The 19,919-nt window shown below is 39.4% G+C and overlaps 5 protein-coding genes and 1 non-coding gene across 8 annotated transcripts; 3 read left to right on the top strand and 3 right to left on the bottom strand.

Annotated features, from left to right (window-relative positions):
- Positions 1-133: 133 nt before the first annotated feature.
- LOC135638817 (uncharacterized protein At2g39910-like) lies at positions 134-5,535 on the bottom strand. Of its 2 annotated transcripts, XM_065152263.1 has the most exons (8): positions 5,380-5,535; positions 4,845-5,298; positions 4,665-4,751; positions 3,768-3,958; positions 1,857-2,052; positions 1,164-1,228; positions 669-770; positions 134-548 (listed from the first exon to the last, which is right to left on the bottom strand). In XM_065152263.1, the coding sequence occupies exons 1-8, from the start codon at positions 5,439-5,441 to the stop codon at positions 431-433; spliced, it is 1,275 nt and encodes a 424-aa protein (XP_065008335.1). In that variant the 5' UTR covers positions 5,442-5,535; the 3' UTR covers positions 134-430. The 2 variants fall into 2 exon arrangements, with proteins under 2 accessions (XP_065008335.1, XP_065008336.1); XM_065152264.1 differs by having other exon boundaries at positions 134-770; positions 1,158-1,228.
- A 219-nt stretch (positions 5,536-5,754) lies between these two features.
- LOC135638818 (probable receptor-like serine/threonine-protein kinase At5g57670) lies at positions 5,755-8,477 on the top strand. Its single transcript, XM_065152265.1, has 7 exons — positions 5,755-6,493; positions 6,590-6,844; positions 6,920-7,077; positions 7,147-7,226; positions 7,302-7,437; positions 7,509-7,658; positions 7,743-8,477. Exons 1-7 carry the CDS (start codon positions 6,184-6,186, stop codon positions 7,899-7,901), a joined length of 1,248 nt encoding a protein of 415 aa, XP_065008337.1. The 5' UTR covers positions 5,755-6,183; the 3' UTR covers positions 7,902-8,477.
- A 390-nt stretch (positions 8,478-8,867) lies between these two features.
- Positions 8,868-12,763, bottom strand: LOC108952798 (uncharacterized). Of its 2 annotated transcripts, XM_065152266.1 has the most exons (4): positions 12,553-12,763; positions 9,794-10,936; positions 9,163-9,219; positions 8,868-9,069 (listed from the first exon to the last, which is right to left on the bottom strand). In XM_065152266.1, exons 2-3 carry the CDS (start codon positions 10,927-10,929, stop codon positions 9,186-9,188), a joined length of 1,170 nt encoding a protein of 389 aa, XP_065008338.1. In that variant the 5' UTR covers positions 10,930-10,936; positions 12,553-12,763; the 3' UTR covers positions 8,868-9,069; positions 9,163-9,185. The 2 variants fall into 2 exon arrangements, with proteins under 2 accessions (XP_065008338.1, XP_065008339.1); XM_065152267.1 differs by lacking the exon at positions 9,163-9,219.
- A 902-nt stretch (positions 12,764-13,665) lies between these two features.
- Positions 13,666-14,591, top strand: LOC103985865 (fasciclin-like arabinogalactan protein 14). Its single transcript, XM_009403725.3, has one exon. The coding sequence runs from the start codon at positions 13,776-13,778 to the stop codon at positions 14,589-14,591; it is 816 nt and encodes a 271-aa protein (XP_009402000.2). The 5' UTR covers positions 13,666-13,775.
- Positions 14,592-17,784: 3,193 nt separating this feature from the next.
- LOC103985358 (uncharacterized) lies at positions 17,785-18,692 on the bottom strand. Its single transcript, XM_009403023.3, has one exon. It carries the CDS (start codon positions 18,501-18,503, stop codon positions 18,063-18,065), a length of 441 nt encoding a protein of 146 aa, XP_009401298.2. The 5' UTR covers positions 18,504-18,692; the 3' UTR covers positions 17,785-18,062.
- Positions 18,693-18,840: 148 nt separating this feature from the next.
- Positions 18,841-18,913, top strand: TRNAR-UCU (transfer RNA arginine (anticodon UCU)). Its single transcript has one exon. It is a non-coding gene; the product is annotated as a tRNA-Arg (tRNA).
- Positions 18,914-19,919: the final 1,006 nt, after the last annotated feature.

The raw sequence follows: 19,919 nt of genomic DNA on the forward strand, positions 1-19,919 counted from the left end.
AACCCTGTAAATGTGGCTTTACAAGAAATATACTGACTTTGTCAAATGAAAAAATCAAAAGATCTACAAAAATTGTCAGCATTATTGCTAACCATTTGGAATTGTAATTACAAGAACAAGGGAAGAACTATAATGAGGATACCAGTACAAAATCTATATCCACTAAATTTTAACTTCAAATGGAGAAACAAATTAGAGTCTTGTAACCCACCGATTATCTTGATTACAAACTAGGTTTACAAAGGCATGATTAGTACCGGTTTAATATACTGACCATTGACATGTACCAGAAAACAAAAATATAAATCAGTGGCGTCGGTCATCTAACCATTGGGATTTCCATTGATTTCTACTCTATTTACTGCTTCTTAGGACTGTGTTCTCCTGTTCAAAAAAGGTCAGTGTAGATCTTGTGAGTGACCTCCATTGCTCAAGGAACTTGTTGCAGAGTCTCGTTCAGCAGATTATTAAAGGAGGATATCATCATTGTCAAGTCTGGATCATTCATGTGCTTTTCCCAAGCTTTTTCGAACTGTGAACCTTTGCATCTAATTAGGAGAAGAAAAATTAGATGGGAAAAGGGAAACTAAGAGGATCAGGAAGTAAAATGAGATTATGGGACCATAGAAAATATGGAGTTAGATATAAATGATGCAGTAGTTCCTCACTGCTGAAGCAACACCAACAACTGTAGAATTTGGATGCGAAGAGGTTCTCGATTTTTTCGGACTGCTGTTTCCTTGTACAGAAGAGTTAGTTCATCTACCAACCTAAGGACAGAATATAATAGGAGTCAGCACTTAATTTGAATGATTCTATGAGAAAAAAGAGGAATAAGTCAAGTAATTTAATCTGCAAAATCTACCAACACTAGAAACAGGGTTTGAGAAGGGATCATGTTTTTTTGTACGAAAACGAAACTTGAATTATCATGACTTTAAACAACAAACTATGTTACCTAAAAACATTCAGGAAATTCAGTCAAATGAAAATTGACAATAAATTTGAAGATTTTACTCCTAGAAGTGGACATAAAAGAAAATGTTAAATTCATCAATGCTCAAGATAAAACTGAAGATACATTGATGATTAACAGCAAATATGAGGGTTCAAGCAGATACAAGAATAAAATAGGAGTGAGTGACATGAGCAGTCACCTTTACCTTTCGAAGTAGGGTGACTTCCGTATCCATGTTAGCTTTATGATAGTCTTCAGCCGCTCTAGAACCTGTTAAGATATGGACATAGTTCAAACTGAAGAAGTATTTGTACTCAAATGGATTAATCTTCCATGATTATCCCAATGGTAGATTCATATATTATGTTCAAAGAAATGTCAAGAAGCATAATCCAATCCAGATCTGCAAGCTGTTGAGATTTAGTTTCCTAAGTAAAAGTGGCTGGATTATGAAGATTGAGTTCAGTAAAAACCAGAATGTGCATGTTGATCCTCCAAATGTCACTTCAGGATCATATATGAGTTGCACACCATCAAATTATTTTGATTATTACATTGCTAGCAAATTTACTGAAGAGATATTTGAGGTGAAATCTGGACTATTTTCACTTCAAACCATCCAATCATCCTAGTATTACATACTAGCCTGGTTGAAATGTAAATGTAAAGTAAATAGAACCGTAAGCGGCACAATAAGAATTATGTCAAATCCTTCTTGATAGTTAATTTTTTTCTAGCTTACATTAGTCAAAGGATCAAAAGGTAGTTAATATGCAGAAAACAGATCAACTTGAAAATTCCATGACAATACATTGGGGGGGGAAAAAAAGCTACGTAACTGTCACAACAGTTCCAGAATTGTAATAAAAACAATGACAGCGTTGCCTTTACTCCTTACCAGGAGAATGGTCTCTTCATCATCAGCATGCATCCACTGAAAGAAAAGATTAAAAATGCGACGGAAGTGTGCCAATATAAACAGACCCATAACATCAAAAACTGGCTCAATTTGAGCAAGCCATGCAATACGACGCTCCTTTTTGAAAGGCTGGCGTTCCAAGTGGCCTAGCATCTCATTTAGCATTCTTTCAAACCTAACCAAAAATAGTTGGTATATCAGTGGGTGTTTGCTCACTAGAATGGCTAGGAAAAAAACTTGATATTCACATGAAATGTAATAGTCAATATTTGTGAAAGTTAAAGACTAGATACAAATGTGATTAAGTACCAGTAGTACTGAAATGCACTTTTTTTCTTTACAAAGATGTTGCCCTCTTTTTGCTTTTTATTTCACAATAAATGTTCTTCATCCAGATAAAAAGGCCAAAATCACAGTTACATTAAACTTCATTATCAGCTATGAATATTAAAAAAATATGAAATCTTTGTTATTTTCATGTTACAATTTTCCAAATCCAGTGTTGAAATATAGAACTTTCTTGACTTACAACATCATAAGATGGTGTTCTATGTAGCAATGATTTTAAGATGGCATGAAGGAATTGTTCCTATACTATTAATGGCCTCAAGAGTTTATTTTTGCCAATGTAAAGCTTTGAGCCTCTTCTCATTTATGCTGATAGATCGAGAAGGCACATACTAATGCCAAAAGAAATATGCATATTCGGTTTAGCTTAGGTATCTACAAACAAATATATAAGATGATGCAGAATATAATCATGCAATAAAATCTTGTTAACTTGGAAAAGGAAAAGACATAAACCTTGTTCGTTACCAGAACATATGGAAGTTCAAATTGATAAGTGCATTAGCAAAATTTCAACTTGTCATTTCGATAATCAATATAAAAAACCTTTGTTGTAAATTACAAATTTGCTAAACAAAATTTGATTTTGGTATGTACAGCTTTGTGTGGAAGTTTGCTTCTAGCAATCAGCATAAAAATCCAAAGCGGCTTAGACATTAAACTTTTCGAGCTGAGATGATGGGTCATGAAACATCTCATATTATGTGTTCATGAATAAAGTTTGGTTGTAACTCTTGCTGCCAACCTTCAACAGAATTACTGTCAAATCTCAAGAATTAAGAAGCTTTTGGGCAATAAAGCTAGATGGCAGAATCAACATTCTCCAGAACTTCCAAAACTCATAAACCTAGACCCTATAATCTGCCTCTGTAAAGAACAAACTTGCCTATCATGTTTGGATTGCTTCCCTTTACATCAGACATACCAAGAGCCAGACACCTAGACACCTAGCATACTCTGCCTTGAGTGAAGAGTCATTCAGTCAAGTTTTCTAACTTTTGGTGCATTTTATAAGAATGACCAATTTCCCACACACACACTCAATCTGCTGTTGCAGGGATCAAATAAGCACACAGAAAACAAAGTTCATACAGTTTACCTGAGGGGATTACTCTAGCATATGCATATCCAGATTAGTAAGAGGATAGAGTAGGACGTGACCGTCAAGATTGACCATAAAAAGGTTATACAGATGCAACTAACTAATCTATAAGTCCAACGACTGGGAAACATGACTTGAAATAGCAAATTTGACATCATAAATCCTCATTTCTAGCATCATGTACGCAGAAGATGATGAACAGAATGTTATTATTACAATTAATTTCTTCTTTGTATTCAAAGACATGCTATATAGACACATACATTGACATATTTTGCCTTTTTGGGCCCTCTAATATTTCCTTTTCACATATATTGTTAATAAAATTTGCTAAGTCTGAAATATAGAAGTAATTTCGTGAAAGCTATAATTGTGCTACAAGTTTTATTCCACATTGATAGGTAACAAAAAGTAAGCATAAGTATAATAAGAATACATACCAAGGGCTACGAGGATTTGTTTGCTGCGTAGAGGTCAATAAAAGCACAGACACCTCAACAATACGATCCCACAGCTCATCTGCTGCAAGAATGTTTCGGCAGCATACATCAAGGACTGCCTCCTCGTACCAACCTAACTCAGCTGAATTCACATTTTTCACTATGTGTATAAAGCTAACAATACCCTGCTCCTGGAATTAAATAAAAAGATTGTTATTCCCTTCCTTTTAAAGCCAAAGAATAATCTCTCAATAAAAAAACATTACAATCATATAGAGTTTCTAAAGTAGATTTACAATCCTAGAAAAACAATGGATGGTATCTGTAAATACAAAATAACATAACTAGAGTACTTGTAACAGCACACAAATAACATAGGGTCTTTATGAACAGATTTTCAAGTCAACTACAATTTGAGAGGTTCAAGCAAGCACGACTAACTTCATCACATTCCTTTCCAGTGATCATGTTTCAAAAAATAAAACAGGATCATGTTTCAGAAAAAATAAAAAAAAGAGGAAAAAAGCCAAACTGAACCATCAACTGTCAATAATACATTACAGGTGGTAGTGAGATGGATATGATGTGCTGAAACATTAATTAGACAACACGAGTGATGACGATAAACCTACAGCCATAACGCTAAAATGGATGAAGGATGTATTGTATCGGGGAGATGCTTTGGAGTAACCAAAACAAATTTATAGTACAGAACATTAGTCCCCATCATGTGACACAAAACCATGAGAAACAACACCAGGAAACTCCTGATTTTAGGTAGAACATCAATAACAGAAAATGAAGAAGGGCATAAACTATGACGCTTCTCAAATTTAAGTTATGCAAGAAAAAGGTTTGTAAAAGTAGCTAAAGGATGGGAAGAAGAAGATATCGCACCTTCACTTCCGCTGACCAGTGATCCAAAGACGTTAGTGCGCACGGGATGACCAACCATAACAACTTACCCAAATCAGGATAAGCAACCTAGACAACCATCAAACTAGTCATCATGACAAATGGCACCCCATTCTTCAATGCAACAACGAGGTAGAGAAAACCTACTACGAGGAGACAAACCTGGGAAACTAGCCACCTAAACTGATGAGCCGCCACGATAGCATACCCCACCGGCGCCTTCGCCGAGGCCGCGATGACCTCCTCCTCCTCTGTATCCACACAGCTCTCCTTTATCACCCCTTTCAGAGCCGGCAACACGTCTGGCAACAGCCCAATGACCATCTGCTGCTCCGACTCGAAGGAAGCAGCTCTAGATAGCTCTCGTAAAGCCGATTTCGACGCAAAGATGAGATCTTTCGTGACCCAGAAGAGAGTGGGGGATTCGTCCCCCTCAGCCGCGGCCAGGGCTGCGCAGCAGAGGAAGAAATCTCTAACCTCCTTCCGGAACCCCTCCTGTGCTTCCCGGTCTCCGCTCGGGAGAAGGGATTCGACGAGGGATTTGATGGAGACGGAGGCACCTTCCGGAGGGGCATATGGGGTTCGCGACAGGGTTTCTCGAATCGACTCAGATAACCTGCTCAATTGGAGCGATGCAGAGAGAGAGAATAAGAAAAGGAGGTGAGCGGAGAGAAAGGAGGGGAAGAGAGAGCGATACCGGAGAAGAAGGCAGCGGGAGAAAGAGTAACACTCGGGCCCTTCGGCGGTTGACGCCGCCATTGCGATGGAGAAAGAGTAAGTGCAGTTTTACATATATATATATATATATACACCCTTATATATATGTGTAATTATATATATATATATATACATATGTATATATATATATATACATATATATATATATATATATATACACACCCTTATATATATATATTATAGATCTAAATTCCAAAAGGACAACAAGTAACACCAAATTCTTGAGTTCCAAAGACCACCTTCTGCACAACTAAAACACATATGTCACAAGACAGTGGCAAAGGAATTGACCTAATCCCCATTGATGATTGCTCTTTTTTTTGGGGAAGATAAAAAGTCCAGTCTCAGTTGCTGTTGCTGCTTTGTTCTATCTATATCTCAATTATTCTTACTTGAGATTCCAGCCATGGCTCAACTGCTCAAGAGCTATTATCTATGTGAGAACCAAAGCCCATATATGCTACAAGGAAGACAAATGGCAGAGACAGTGACCTACTGCTGCTGATTGTTCCACCTATTGCTCAATTGTTCTTCCATTTTGAGTGCCATCTAAAGCTCAAATGCAGAAAGAACTATCAGCACCAAGTAACAACAAGCATTTGAGTTCCAAGGACCACCTTCCACACAACCAAAGCACATATGTCACAGGGAAGACAGTGGCAGAGAAAGTGACCTACTTCCATCTACAAAATTCCCCTTCTTCTCTTGCTTGTTGTATCTAACCATCGTACCCAAAAAAAAATGCTTCCTTGTATCCCTTGGAATGCAAAGCATCATCTCCTCTGTTTTGCACACAGCTTTTCTTACTTTACTCCTCCAATTAATGCTTCTGCATCTTCCTCCACTTCCCCTTTGCTTTGAGGCTTCTCTTCGTCGGCTTGCTGGATTGCAGAGCAGAAGAATGAGGCAGTTGTACAGCAAGAGCAGAAGCCTCAAGCGCCTGATGTCTGTCGCCATCGGAAGGAGGAGCAAAGAAGAAGAGAGCACAGAAGAGATTGCCGCCCCTGTGAAATCAACCTGGAGATGCTTCTCCTATGAAGAAATCCACGCAGCGACCGACGGTTTCCACAAAGGTCTGTCGATTCTTTAGTATTTAAGCCGCGCTGCAACGAGATTTGCTCGTCAAAATCTCATCTTTTGCTCGTTGTGGTCGATCCTGGGTTGGGTAGATAACTTGGTGGGCAGGGGAGGGTACGCGGTGGTGTACAGGGGAGTGATGGCAGACGGGCAGGCGATAGCCGTGAAGACGATGGTGGGAGCCTCCACGGACGAGCAGAGGGAGAAGGACTTCTTGACGGAGCTCGGTACCGTCGGCCATGTGCGGCATCCCAACGTCTCCGCTCTCCTGGGTTGCTGCATCGACCGCGGCCTCCATTTGGTCTTCGAGTTCTCTTCGCGCGGCTCCGTCTCCTCCAATCTCCACGGTAAAGCCAACGAGAACTCTGCGAAGGTATGAGGAAGGTGGATTCAGCTGCGGCCTTTGCCTGTGTTGCTTGCAGATGCGAGTTCACCACCAATGGCTTGGAAGCTGCGGCACGGCATCGCGGTGGGCACCGCCCATGGGCTTCATTACCTGCACAAGGAGTGCCCGCGAAGGATCATCCACAGAGACATCAAGGCCTCCAACGTCCTCCTTACTGCAAATTTCCAACCTCAGGTACGGCCCGCTGCCGCCTGCCGCTTCTAAGAGCACATCTGATGCCAAGCCAACATCTTCACGTCTCAGATCTCAGACTTCGGCCTTGCGAAATGGCTTCCGTCAGAGTGGACTCACCGCGCCATCTCGCCGATCGAAGGCACATTTGGGTACATACTTCTCAACTCTTGGATTCAAGCTACTCACTCCGATGCACGTAATGGAGGAGCTCATGATATCCACAGATGCCTGGCGCCGGAATATTTCATGCACGGCATCGTGGACGAGAAGACCGATGTGTTTGCGTTTGGTGTCTTCCTGTTAGAGATCATATCAGGTCGGAAACCGGTGGATGGATCTCACAGGAGCTTGCTCAGCTGGGTAAATGTCAGCCAATGTTCTTATGGATCATATCAGGTGTTCGATCTTTTGCCTGACTTGTGTCACTGCAGGCTAGACCTTTTCTAGATGATGGCAGCTTACAGATGCTGGTTGATCCAAGATTAGGTGATGATTATGACATGGAGCAGCTGAAAAGGCTCAGCTTTGCAGCCTCTCTCTGCATCAGAGCAACAGCATCATTGCGGCCTTCCATGACTGAGGTTACTGATTGCTGTTAGAATTATTTGTTTTGAGTGTATATGACAAGCAACACATCTGATAGCATGGTTTTGTTCTAAATGTAGATACTGGAGCTATTGGAGGGTGGTGAGATTTCACAAGATCGATGGAAGATGCTTGAGGAGGAAGAGGTGGAAGAAGAGTTTTGGGGCTTTGATGATCTTGACGACGAGGACGACGGCGACTGTGATACTCCCTCAACACCTTCAACAGGCAGTTCTTAACCATGACGATACAGTAGCATTTAGATAGTGTGATGTTTATGTACTTAATCTAGTAGGTAAAGGCCTTCCAAACCAAACTACATATTTGGGAAGCAAGCACATGAACAGAATGGCATCACCTGACTGTCTTCTACCATCACTACTATGGAAAGGCAAGTGCAGCAGTTCTGGTTCTTTGTCCAGCTTCAACACAGACAAGGTAGAAACCTAAATGATTAGTTGAGGTAAGATTAGAAATCATGTTGGGTTGCAGAGGAATGGTGGTTGAAAGTTGATAGAAAGAGGCCATGAATATTCTACCAAATTGCACAGTAACAAGAAACACCACATTCAAGACAGCTCAAAGGCTTTTGGATTCATCTCCTTTTTGGACTATACTGTGCACAACACTGCTCTCCAAACTCATCAAGAAAACTCAGCAAGTTAGAGAAGCAGAAGATGGATTATCTGTTGTATAGTTTTGTTATTTATCTACAGGAGTCTAATCAGATTGCTCACAGGCTTGCAAGTTTTTGGAAAAACTTCATGTACTCCTCTCTTTTGCAATGCAACTGATCAGATAAACTTTGTAATGAATATTTAGAAGTTGTCTATTTTATGAAGGATGATGCTGATGGCCAGCTTTGTTCAAAAGAGAAACTATGTTCCAGTGTCATACCAATCTGTGCCTACTACTTGATCTCAGTCAAAGTTGCAAGATCATAACTCTCATGGTGGCCAAACTGGAAACTCAATGATTGGTGGGACTAAGAACATAAAAGAAGCTTTAAATTGCAATCCCTATATCATCGCTAAGATGAGTTCTACAAAGTTTTACTACCAATGGAAGGCTGAGATCAGAAGATCTCATCTTCTTTTGTGACGCACAGTAAGGATCCACTTGGGGTTGACTAATTTAAATCTGCTCATCATGCATTATAACAAGAAAACCTGTAGTAGTAAACGACTCATAAGATAAGCTATAGAAACAAGAAAAGCCCACATTGATGTTTCCTGAAGATTTGGTTGATGATTATATATTCACAGAGTACTGTCAACAGGAAAAACCTATAACAACGAGAAAGAATTCAAACCTAACAAAATGAAAAGCATGTCCCAAGAGGACCAACCGACTGCTGCACATTCGTGTGGCCATCAATAATAGAAATGGTAATCGTACATTCCATACCTGTCCACATGAAAAAGGATAGCATATCAGAAGCAACCAAGGGGAAGATGAATCAGACAAGTCAAGTACCAGCTATCTAAGATATCGTCTTACCAATCTTATGGCGAGCAGTCTGACTACGATATCTCATAATTCAAAGTACATGGTCTTCTGATAGAAAGGTAAAAAAAAAGTGTTATTGTTTATAATTCAAAGTACACAGTTTGACTATGATATCTCATAATTCAAAGTACATGGTCTTATGATAGAAAGGTAAAAAAAAAAGTGTTATTGTTTATATATTCCCTTAACTGCTTGAAATGCAATGGTAAAAAATCTACCTTCTCATAAGGATGTGTCAAAGAGATTTCCAAGTCTTGTTCATACAGAGTAGTATTTTACTTTAAGAACAGATACCAAGATAATAAATGAACTCACTCCATGAGTGGAGTAATCACTATGTCATTCTTGTTTGGCTTAAGAATAAGAAATAAAGAATAATGGTCAAAATTTCCCCCTTCAAGTAAATATCTAATTCTATCATATTGTTAGGATTAACTAATCTAATGGATACATTATTTGATCAGATAAATATAACCCCTTCACATCCTATCAATTATGATTGTTTGGCAGGATGTCATGGATTGTTCCTTCCCTCACTTGTTCTCCAACCAAATGACACCATGGTGTAAACATAATCCAAGGGCCAGTATGTTATAAGAAACAAGAAACAATTTAAACCCACCTGTATTGATTGGGGATCACCAGTGATGTGGCAGCAGTTCTTACAAGTTCATCGTTGGTTTCAGCGAATCTGTAATCTCTTAACTCTACAGGTCTTATGGCAGCAGCTCTTGCAAGTTCATCATTGGTTTCAGTAAATCTGTAATCTCTTGTATCTACAGACCCTGTGGCAGCACCAATGGCAGTTCTTGCAAGTTCATCATTGGTTTCAGCAAATCTGTAATCTCTTGTGTCTACAGATCTTGTGGCACCACCAACAGCGGTTCTTTCAAATTGAACATCAGTTGCAGGAAATCTGTAATCTCTTATATGTACAGACCTTGAAGAATCTTCACCTACATAGAAACCATCATAGTTTGACCAATGATTGCTTCGTACACGTCTTCTGGATCTCCGCCGATTCCTCAAACCCCTAAAGCTCAGAAACAGTTTACAACATAAAAGAGAGGTCCACCATTTTCCCCTCCTCCTACGAAAATCTTCATACTCATCACCAATTTCTGAGTCCTCATACTCAATGACATAGTCCCCCAATACCACGGCATGGGGTACTTCTGAATTTATGATGCTCAAGACATCTATCATCTCTGATGACTGCTGGAACTTTTCCCACTTTAGTTTTTGTGCAGGATCAATTTCAGAAGGACGTGAATGGGGGTGTTTCCGTTGAGCATGTTTCTGGAGCTTATAAAAGTTGCCAACATATGTACAATGTTTCTCTTCACAACATCGTTTCTTCATGTTCAAGTAAAAACGGGCATCATCAATAATAAGCCAACCAGTTACATCTCCCCTGCACAATGGACAGGTTGGAAGGCCGCTGGAGCTTGAAGAGGTGCCTTGAATGAACGTCACAGATACACCATTTGGACCAGATGGGACTTCTAAAACAGCAGGCACTCCATATGCACTTTTGAACCGCTCCAAACAATTTGAGTGGTTTTGACCAGTATCACACATGAAAGGCCGACATCCCTTGTCATGCGAAGAGCACCAAAGTAGTACCCCATTGTGAGGAAATTCCAAACAGATCGAGCATTTAACATCTTCCCAATCAAAATCCAGTTTGATGTTCACCAAGTCCAATCCACAGGTGCTCCGCTTCAATGCTTTTTTGTCAGATGTACATAAGGCCATCTCAGATCTGTGCTACGTAAACATCATCACTATTTATTAAATTGGATCAAAATTCACTTAAAAGATTTGCTAATCATCAAACAGCACAAATTAGAAAATCCCAAGAAATTAGCTTCTTTAAGAAGTTGGCTCCTGTAGAACCTTTGTTGAAAGAGGAATAAGGAAAAAATAACAATATAATTGTTGCAAAGGTGAACAGTACAAGAATCTATGACATGATAAGGATGGCAATGCACCAGAATGATAAAAATAGAACCATATATTAACATACTTCATCGACAATTATAAGACACCTCAAGAGCATCATCATTAGCTTTCATCAAGCTATTTCTCATAGAAGTGAAGGTAATTTTCTCCTTGTTTTGCACTCCTCATACATTCAGTCTTGATAATTCGACCCGTGTGATTTCCTCTAACACCTAAAACGATTTCAAACAGATCTGGTCAAACTTCCAAAAATACTTTAGTTGGGTAAGTTGCCATGCAAAAGGGTATCTGATGCTGATACTATTGTATTTTTGCAAAATCTGGTATATCTTTGTGCCATATAAATACAACAAGATTGTAGAACTCAATAACATCTAAATACATCACTTTGTTTTTCTCGATTATAGTTAGTAGTTGTGACTTTCTTGCTTATTTGTGACTGAATTGCAAATAGCAGTTATCTTTCTTGTTGTTTATGAGTGATTACCAAACCAACTTGTCTACTGTAAAAGTAAGAATAAAAATCTTGCACTACTCCGGTGGAGTGCACCGACAAGTAGATGACTGAATGATGGATCAACCAATCCATAATTATCTAGAAAAACCAAGGAATATAATGCCAAACTAACATAGTATCAAGAACATCGAATACTAATGGATGCTCATGGTGGTGCTCCGATGCACAATTGCATGCATCCCTATATATGGAGTTTACATCACAAACAACAGGATCTGTAATCTAGACTAAACAGAGGATTTCGAGTATTACTCAAAGTTTGGTGCTTAGATCTATCACGTTCATAAAAAGAATGTCCAATATGGTCAAATTAATTTTCTCCTATATTTCATCCACTTTACTATCAGTCCACTGCTTTGTCATAATTCTCTTCGTTATAAAAGTACATATCGTTTGCATTATTGCAATACAAACACATTTAAGCTTGTGCTTGTGAGGTATCAGTTCAACATTGCTCACCACCGCCACAGATTTGGATTACCCGACTACTCACCAAGCACTGGCTGTCATCCAACCATGGAAATGGTAACAAAAAGAAGTTGCACCAACAAGCCAATTCAGCGAAAAGACATGTTCATGACGAATTACGAAAAAAATCCAAATAATTTAGGTGAACAATCCGACAATTCTGGGAACATGGAAAGCAAAGAGTCGATTTGTCAAATCATCGGATCAGTTGAAGATCAAATTTTTACTGCTAAATCACGGAGAAACAACATAAACAACTCACTAATTGGCCCGTCTCAAGACCAAAACGTTGCTTCCAAATCGAAAATGGCGCACTCCAATGGACAAATCGAATCAAGAAAAACAAAGATTACCATTAAACTCAGAGAATATTCAATACAATAATGGAAGAGCCGATAGAACGACAACGATGGAAGGAGGCGTCGACCAACCTTGTTAAAGATCGCTCGAAGAAGCAATAGAGAAGTGAAAAACCCTAACCCCGGATCTCTATATGACGTGGGGAGAAATCAGCGAGAGAGAGAAGGCAAGAGAGTGAGTCGCACAAAGGATCAAAAAGCTCCGATTTTTATCCTTGTATTCCGGATTAAATCGACTACGGAAGAAGTGCCGCCCACAATGGCGTTGATGGAGATAAGCAAAACCAGAATTCGTATCTTTATTCTCTGTATATAAAACGCAAATTAGAGTTGACTTTTACCAGAAACGAAAGCGACGGCTGACCCCGTGTCAATCACGTGTCATGCACGTGAGAACACATGGAGGGAAGTCGTCTTATCATGATTAGGATAGTAAAACATCCCAACAAATTGAGTATGTATTAACTCCACACCATCAAATCAATTATTGCATGTATTAAAAAATAAAACTATATATACATATCACATTAAAATTGAAAAAAAATTAATATTTTTTAACTTCAAAGATGAAAACAAAATTAATTAAACTAATCAACATCTTCACATAAAAATAATTACTGAACCCATATGATGAATTATATAATTAAATTGCTATTCTAAATTTCATATTTTCCTTATTTTTATTATTCTACTATATTTATTAAAAAATGTGCATCAATACCAAATCATATGTTTTTGTTAGCATTATATATATATGTATATGTATATATATATATATATGTATATGTATATATATATATATATATATGTATATATATATATATGTATATATATATATATATATGTATATGTATATATATATATGTATATATGTATGTATATATGTATATATATATGTATATATATATATATATATATATATATATTTATATGTATGTAGGTATGTATGTATATATATATATGTATATATATATATATATATGTATATATAATATGCATCCTTGATCAGTGATTTAAACTTATCGATAATATTTTTTAAGAAAATAGAAAATAACCCATGACAATTTCAAACTCAAGAAAAGACCAAGTCAAACAAGCTTCCAACTCAGCACCACTCCGCATATGAATGAATGGCTCAAAGCCATGGATAACTGTTCACCTCTAAATTTGGCGGGAGACAAACCTTCCTGCTCCTATATATCCTTCGTCCCGCCACCCTCATCTTCGTGCATTCACATCACCGTCTTCCTCACCTCCTGTAGTGGGGATTCGGGCAAAACCAAACCCTAGCCATAATGGCCCCTAAAGCCCATGGCTTCCTTGTCTTCCTCCCATACCTTCTCTTGATCTCCTCCTCGGCCGTTGCCGCCCTCGACATCGTCGGGATCCTCCAACCCTTCGACGAGTTCTCCACCTTCACCAAGTACCTAACCCAGACGAAGGTGGCCGACGAGATCAACCGCCGCCAGACCATCACCGTCCTCGCCGTCGACAACTCAGCCATCTCCGCCCTCTCATCTCTCTCCGCCGATACCCTCAAGAACGTCATCTCCGTCCATGTCATCCTCGACTACTACGACCCCTACAAGCTCGACAAGGTCCCCAAGAAGACCGCCCTCCTCACCACCCTCTTCCAGGCCTCCGGCCTCGCCACCAACAACATGGGGTTCTTGAACTACACCGAGCTGCCTGGCGAGCAGATGATGTTCGGCTCGGCCGCCCCCGGCGCCCCGCTCAACTCCAACCTCCAGAAGGTGGTCGCGGCGCGGCCATACAACGTCTCGGTGCTCCAAGTCAGCACCGCCATCATGCCACCCGGCATCGCGAGCGCGCCCGCTCAGGCGCCGGCAACGGCACCAGGGAAGAAGACAAGTCCTTCGGCTCCAGCAGCAGCTCCAAAGTCGAGCCCTGCGGCTCCAGAGTCCAGCCCTGCGTCTCCCATCGAGGCTCCGGCGGGAAGCGCAGCGGCGCCGGCGGCACACAGCAAGAACGCAGACGCAGCGTCGCCTGCGGAATCAGCGGAGGCACCGGTGGGCTCCGACTCTGCTAGAGCAGTTGTGAGCGCGACCATTGGGATTGCAATGGGCGCTGTTGCCTGGGCTACTCTTTGAATGCATTACAGGAGATGTCCTCGTAAATGTAACGTGGGCTTCAAATCTCTCCAAATTGGGTTCGGCTATCAATAAAATGCATTGCCTGATAATTAAATGTTCTTATGCACTCCACACAAATATATTAAATGGAAGAAAAGATCTTTGCAACCATTGGATGGAGAAGCGCGCCAACTATATCAAGATGAAGATGCAGAGCAATTTCAAATCGAAAGCCCTAATGAGAATTTAGCCGATTATAGGTATGATCAAGAGGTAAGAAGTACCAACTTGGAACAACCATAAACCATAAACTCTATTTACAAAGAACAAGAAGATGAGCAATTAACATCTCCGATGAGTCGTCATGAACAGTCGTAGTGTATCCACAATAATTTCGATCAACCAATCGTTCATCACTTTTGCATGCTTATACAAGGATATGGTTGTCTGTCTTGACTTGATTTTATGTGTTTTTACTTGTAAAAATGCATGTTCGAATAGGTTGCAGCGCTACAGTGCGATCGCTCACCGTGCCGGGTCGAACTGCCCTAAAATTGCTCTGTTTTTACGTGCTACGACTTATTTTCTATAAGCCACAACTACACGGAAAATGTCAGTCATCTTAGCACCCTAAAACCCCCCAGGTAGCACAAGGTTGGATGGGGTTTCGGTATATTGTCGAGCATTGAACAATCTTCACAAGTTCACACGTTAACTTGACGGGAACATGCTTTCGCGCCTGGCACCCGGTGAGCAATTGTTTGTGGACTTGCAACTATTTGTTCTACATTCTAAAATCCTTGTTTTCCTCCTTTCCCCTCTTTTCTCTTATGCACACAAGGTGCTTGCTGAATTGCTTGTAAAACTTTCCTTTCCGCGAGACATCGGGAGTTGTCTACCGCTCGTTTTTTTAACTAATCAACTTTATCTTTTATAGATCCTTCGGGACCTGAGTGAGGTTGCAAATTGGTTAACTCTTTGTGGACGCATATCGCAAGGGTGCATCATGACTTAAGCAATCCCAATTAAGTTCAAGAAGTTGGCGCAAAAGCGCTTTGCGACTTAAGCAACTCAAGCTAAGTTCGTATCCTTGCCATAAGGGTGCATCACAGCCTAGGCAATTCTAACTAAGTTTATGACAATTGGGCGAAAAGGTTAGGATTAACCACCAAAGCTATAGAGGGTGCGACCCTGATTCTAGAGGGCATAAACGACGTCCATAGCGGTGATGGTCTTATGACTAGCGTGTTCAACGTAGGTGAAAGCATCCCAGATGACGTTCTCGAGGAAGATCTTGAGCACGTCACGAGTCTCCTCATAGATCAACCCCGAGATGTGCTTCACGCCATCGCCCTCTACCTCTCAAGCGAACCGAGGGAGAATTAGAGGCATTTAGACTATATTTATAGAAGAGTAATAGCATTATGTAATCGTCGGATGGGGTGGCGATCCACGAGAGGAGACTATTTTGATCTTCGACCGTCTGATTAGAAAATCTTATATTTCATTGGATGACGAAAATATCGATGGGTCGAAGACTCATGGGTCGAGTGCCGAACCAAACCCAGATGTGGTTAGACTCGACTAAGACGTGAACCGGGTGAGATTGGACTCGGGTAAGCTACAACATGTCCTTACAAATAGTGTTGACGGCTAAAATACAAAGAACATAAAAGAATAGAAAAAGAGGTAATAGGTTTTTTTCTCATTAAAAAATCAAAATAGAATTTTTTTTCATCAAACTAAAACATATGCTTTAGCTATGAATATTCTCGTTAACAGGTTGAGTCAAACGACTCATCTTTTAACAAGAGAGAGAAGACGAAGGTGGAGAAAGAGGAAGCTAAGAGAGAGAGAGAGAGAGGAGGCGACAAAGATAAAATAGGAGGAGGAGAGGGAATAGAGATGAAGAAAATAAAAAGTAATTTAAGAAAATCAAGAATAATTTATGAGCCAATTAAATCAAAATGAATAGTTAGCTCATTAAAAAATTGTTCAATTCTAAAAAATCAAGTGAAAGGATAATAATCATCTTTTTATAATTTTATTAAAGATAATATAATTAAAACATTAAAACCCACCAATAGAGATGGATTCTCTTTTTAAGTATTAACATCAATCATAGTTGACAGGATATGTGCACTTTCAACTCAAAGACTTTAATGCCTTCACTCTCTAAAGCTACCTTAGTATCTATCTACATCTGTCCATAAGAAAAGAAAGATCAACTTTTTATATATGGTGGCAACCAAACCACTCTCTCTCTCTCGCTCTCTGTTCATTGATTCTGTGGATTAGTCTTCAACGCAGTAGTGATTCTGATACTCAGACAAACCATTTGAAACAGGTAAAAGAAATAAGCCTCATAAAAGACAACCAAAGTTCATCTCATGGAAAGAACTAGTAATATTGCTAGACTTTTTTCAGCAGATGATAAACCATGCATTGGTGTGTCAAAAACAAGGATTATCAACTGAGAAGACAACAAAAAGGGAAGTCCTTTTCATGGAAATGGTCATTATTGCTGTGTCAAAAGCAAGAATAATCAACTGAGAAGAAAAAAACAAGAGGAGAAGTCTTCTCCATGGTAGTGTATGGATAGTAATCATGCTCAGGCATCCATGTAGCCCACATACTGTCAGTGATGCCAATCTCATTCACAGGCCAGCTTAAGGTTGCAAACCTCACCCACCATGTTGACTAATTTCATGCTTCAGAATCCAATGAATTGTCATACACTTTAAGGTGTCAATGCTGGCTTTTCAGAAGAGATAAAACTACAAGAAACTTGCCTTGCTTAATTCTCTTATCTCAATGCAAATCTGTTCCAAGTTGAGTTTTATGAAATATTTTTTTTGAGTATTTGATTCCTGAAATGGCTTGTCAAACAATCTTATTTGTGTATCTAAATTATTTCATGTAACCAAGAAAGACAACAGTGATTACCTCACATTTAGCCAAAGAACACAACCTCAGATGTCTTCTTGATCCTTATCCAAGAAAAGAAGCACCTGTTGAAAACCATTTTTTGAGTAGGTACTATGGGAGGAAACAATTTGGTCCATAAGGTCGGCTGAAAACCACTGGACAACCACCTAAGTTTTATTGATGACTGGGTTTCATGGATAATTGTAGTTTGTTTCATGCAGAAGAACAAGAAGAGTTTGGTAATTATGTACTAATATTCTCCAAATTCTCATGAAACACCATAAGAACCACAAAATCTCATCTGGAATTAAAACCAGAAAATTAAGATTGTTGTATTCTTTGTGTCTGAATTGTAATGTAATGCATCAAAAGTTTCGTGGGAGAATTATGGAGAACAAATCGAAAGGATGAAAATTAAGAAAATAATAGAAGATAAAAATAATTATCGTAGAAGCTTTATTGAAGAGGATTTTCCAGATTTCCTAGTATAGCTAGGGAAATCTTATTTCTATCGTAAAGAACCTCTTTTTAGCTTCAATGCAGTAATCAATCAAGCACAGCTTACTGTACTGTTCCAGGCGACCTCTCCAAGCTCTTCTCTCTGCGGTAGCTCAGCTCAAGAGAGACCTGCCGCTCCATGCGCAGCTGGCGGTAGAAGTTCTCTATGAACCGCTCCGCCCTCTGGTCGATGTCATCCCCGGAAGACGCATCACTGGTCGATCTCGAGATCTCCGGGACCGGGCTAGGCGTCGTCAACGCAGGAGAGCACGGGCTCATCGTCCTCGAGAGCGCGAACGAGGAGCGGGCGTCGTAGTAGTCGTCGGTGCAGCCGAGCAAGCTGGGCCGGGCGGTGAAGGTCAGCGGGCGAAGAGGCACCGGCGACGATCTCTTGAAGGAGGAGATAGCGATCCATTTGGTGGCGTCGAAGGAGAGCAGGAAGCGTACCTTGTGAATCGCCCCTCTGAGGCGGCTCAGAAGTGGAGTCGTCTTCTTGGCCGCCATGATTGTGGTTGGTGGCAACTACCAGGTGTCTTCATATCATTAAGGAATGCATGAAGGATGGCAACAACAATTTGCATGTCAAGTCATTCAATGAATCCATTATGGAAGTAAGATGGAAGCTTCCACCGCAACAAAACGATAAGCATCACTGAGGTATTCAGCATGCACACAAAGTTCTCAAAGGTACATGAGAGTTCAATCCTCTGCATTTGTGACACCGTATGATGGTTTGGATCAGTTGTTGTTGTTGCACGGTACGAGTCATTGAACTTAGAAGTCATGTCGAATATTCTCTATGATATTATATATAAGTTTATGCACGACAACGAAACAAGTGGCGCCTGTGGCCTAATGGATAAGGCGTTTGACTTCTAATCAAACGATTGTGGGTTCGAGTCCCACCAGGCGTGATTGTTTACGGTTGATTTTGTTTTAAATAACATTTTAGTTATTGTTAAAGTAAATCCCTAAATTATTTATGATTGATTTTTAAATAACAGTTTTACTAATTGTTAATATAAATTTATTTTTATTAAAATAAATAGATTTATGAGTGCATAATTTGGCTTCTGCTTCTTCTTTTGTTGAGTTCACCGATTAGTAAATCAAAGATCAATTCAGACCGATTAAGAATTAAAATCAAACCAGTTAAAAACAGAGATCAAATCTGATCAATGGTTTCATAGTTTTAAATCAAACCAAAATTAAGTTATAATAATTTGCTAGTGTGATTAGATGTTAATAGAAATACTCCTAAGAGTTCCGAGGGATAGCTTGGAACGATTATGAACTACCTCCCTTATATGAATATTCCTGAGAGTCCATATTACAAACTACCTCTTCCGAAATCTATATTAGATATTTTATCTCCTCGAGGTCATATATAAAAACACACGAGATATAAAGAACTCATAGATAGAAAAAAAAAAAAAGATTTCAATATTAATTTAACCGACCAACTCAAAAAAGTTTATCCCTGCTTTGATCTTTAGGATCATATCGTGCTAACAAAATCATCAACAATATTTTTCCAAAAACCCCACAGTTTCAATTTGATTCTAAACTGACCGTAAAGAAAAATTAAACCATCAAATGCCTCTCTAAATGATGAATCCATTTCTTCCCATAACTAATAAATAACTATTTTAAAAAATTAAAATAGATTGTTTTGATTCAAAATTGAAATATGAATCTAAGTTGAAACCACATGATCCGGTTCCAAATTTGACAAACTCGGAACCACCGGTTCTGCCAGAATCAGGGCTTGGAACCACCGGTTCAAGTTGAAACCACATATGCTCATATATACTTAAGTTGGACTTGGAAATCATTTAAAATTAACTTAAATCATAAAAACATATGACTACCGTACTTGTACTTCGGTCATGCAGTTAAATGATGCAAATTTTATCACGA

The sequence above is a fragment of the Musa acuminata genome, chromosome BXJ3-5 (genome assembly GCF_036884655.1).
Source record: "Musa acuminata AAA Group cultivar baxijiao chromosome BXJ3-5, Cavendish_Baxijiao_AAA, whole genome shotgun sequence".
Lineage (NCBI taxonomy): Eukaryota > Viridiplantae > Streptophyta > Magnoliopsida > Zingiberales > Musaceae > Musa > Musa acuminata.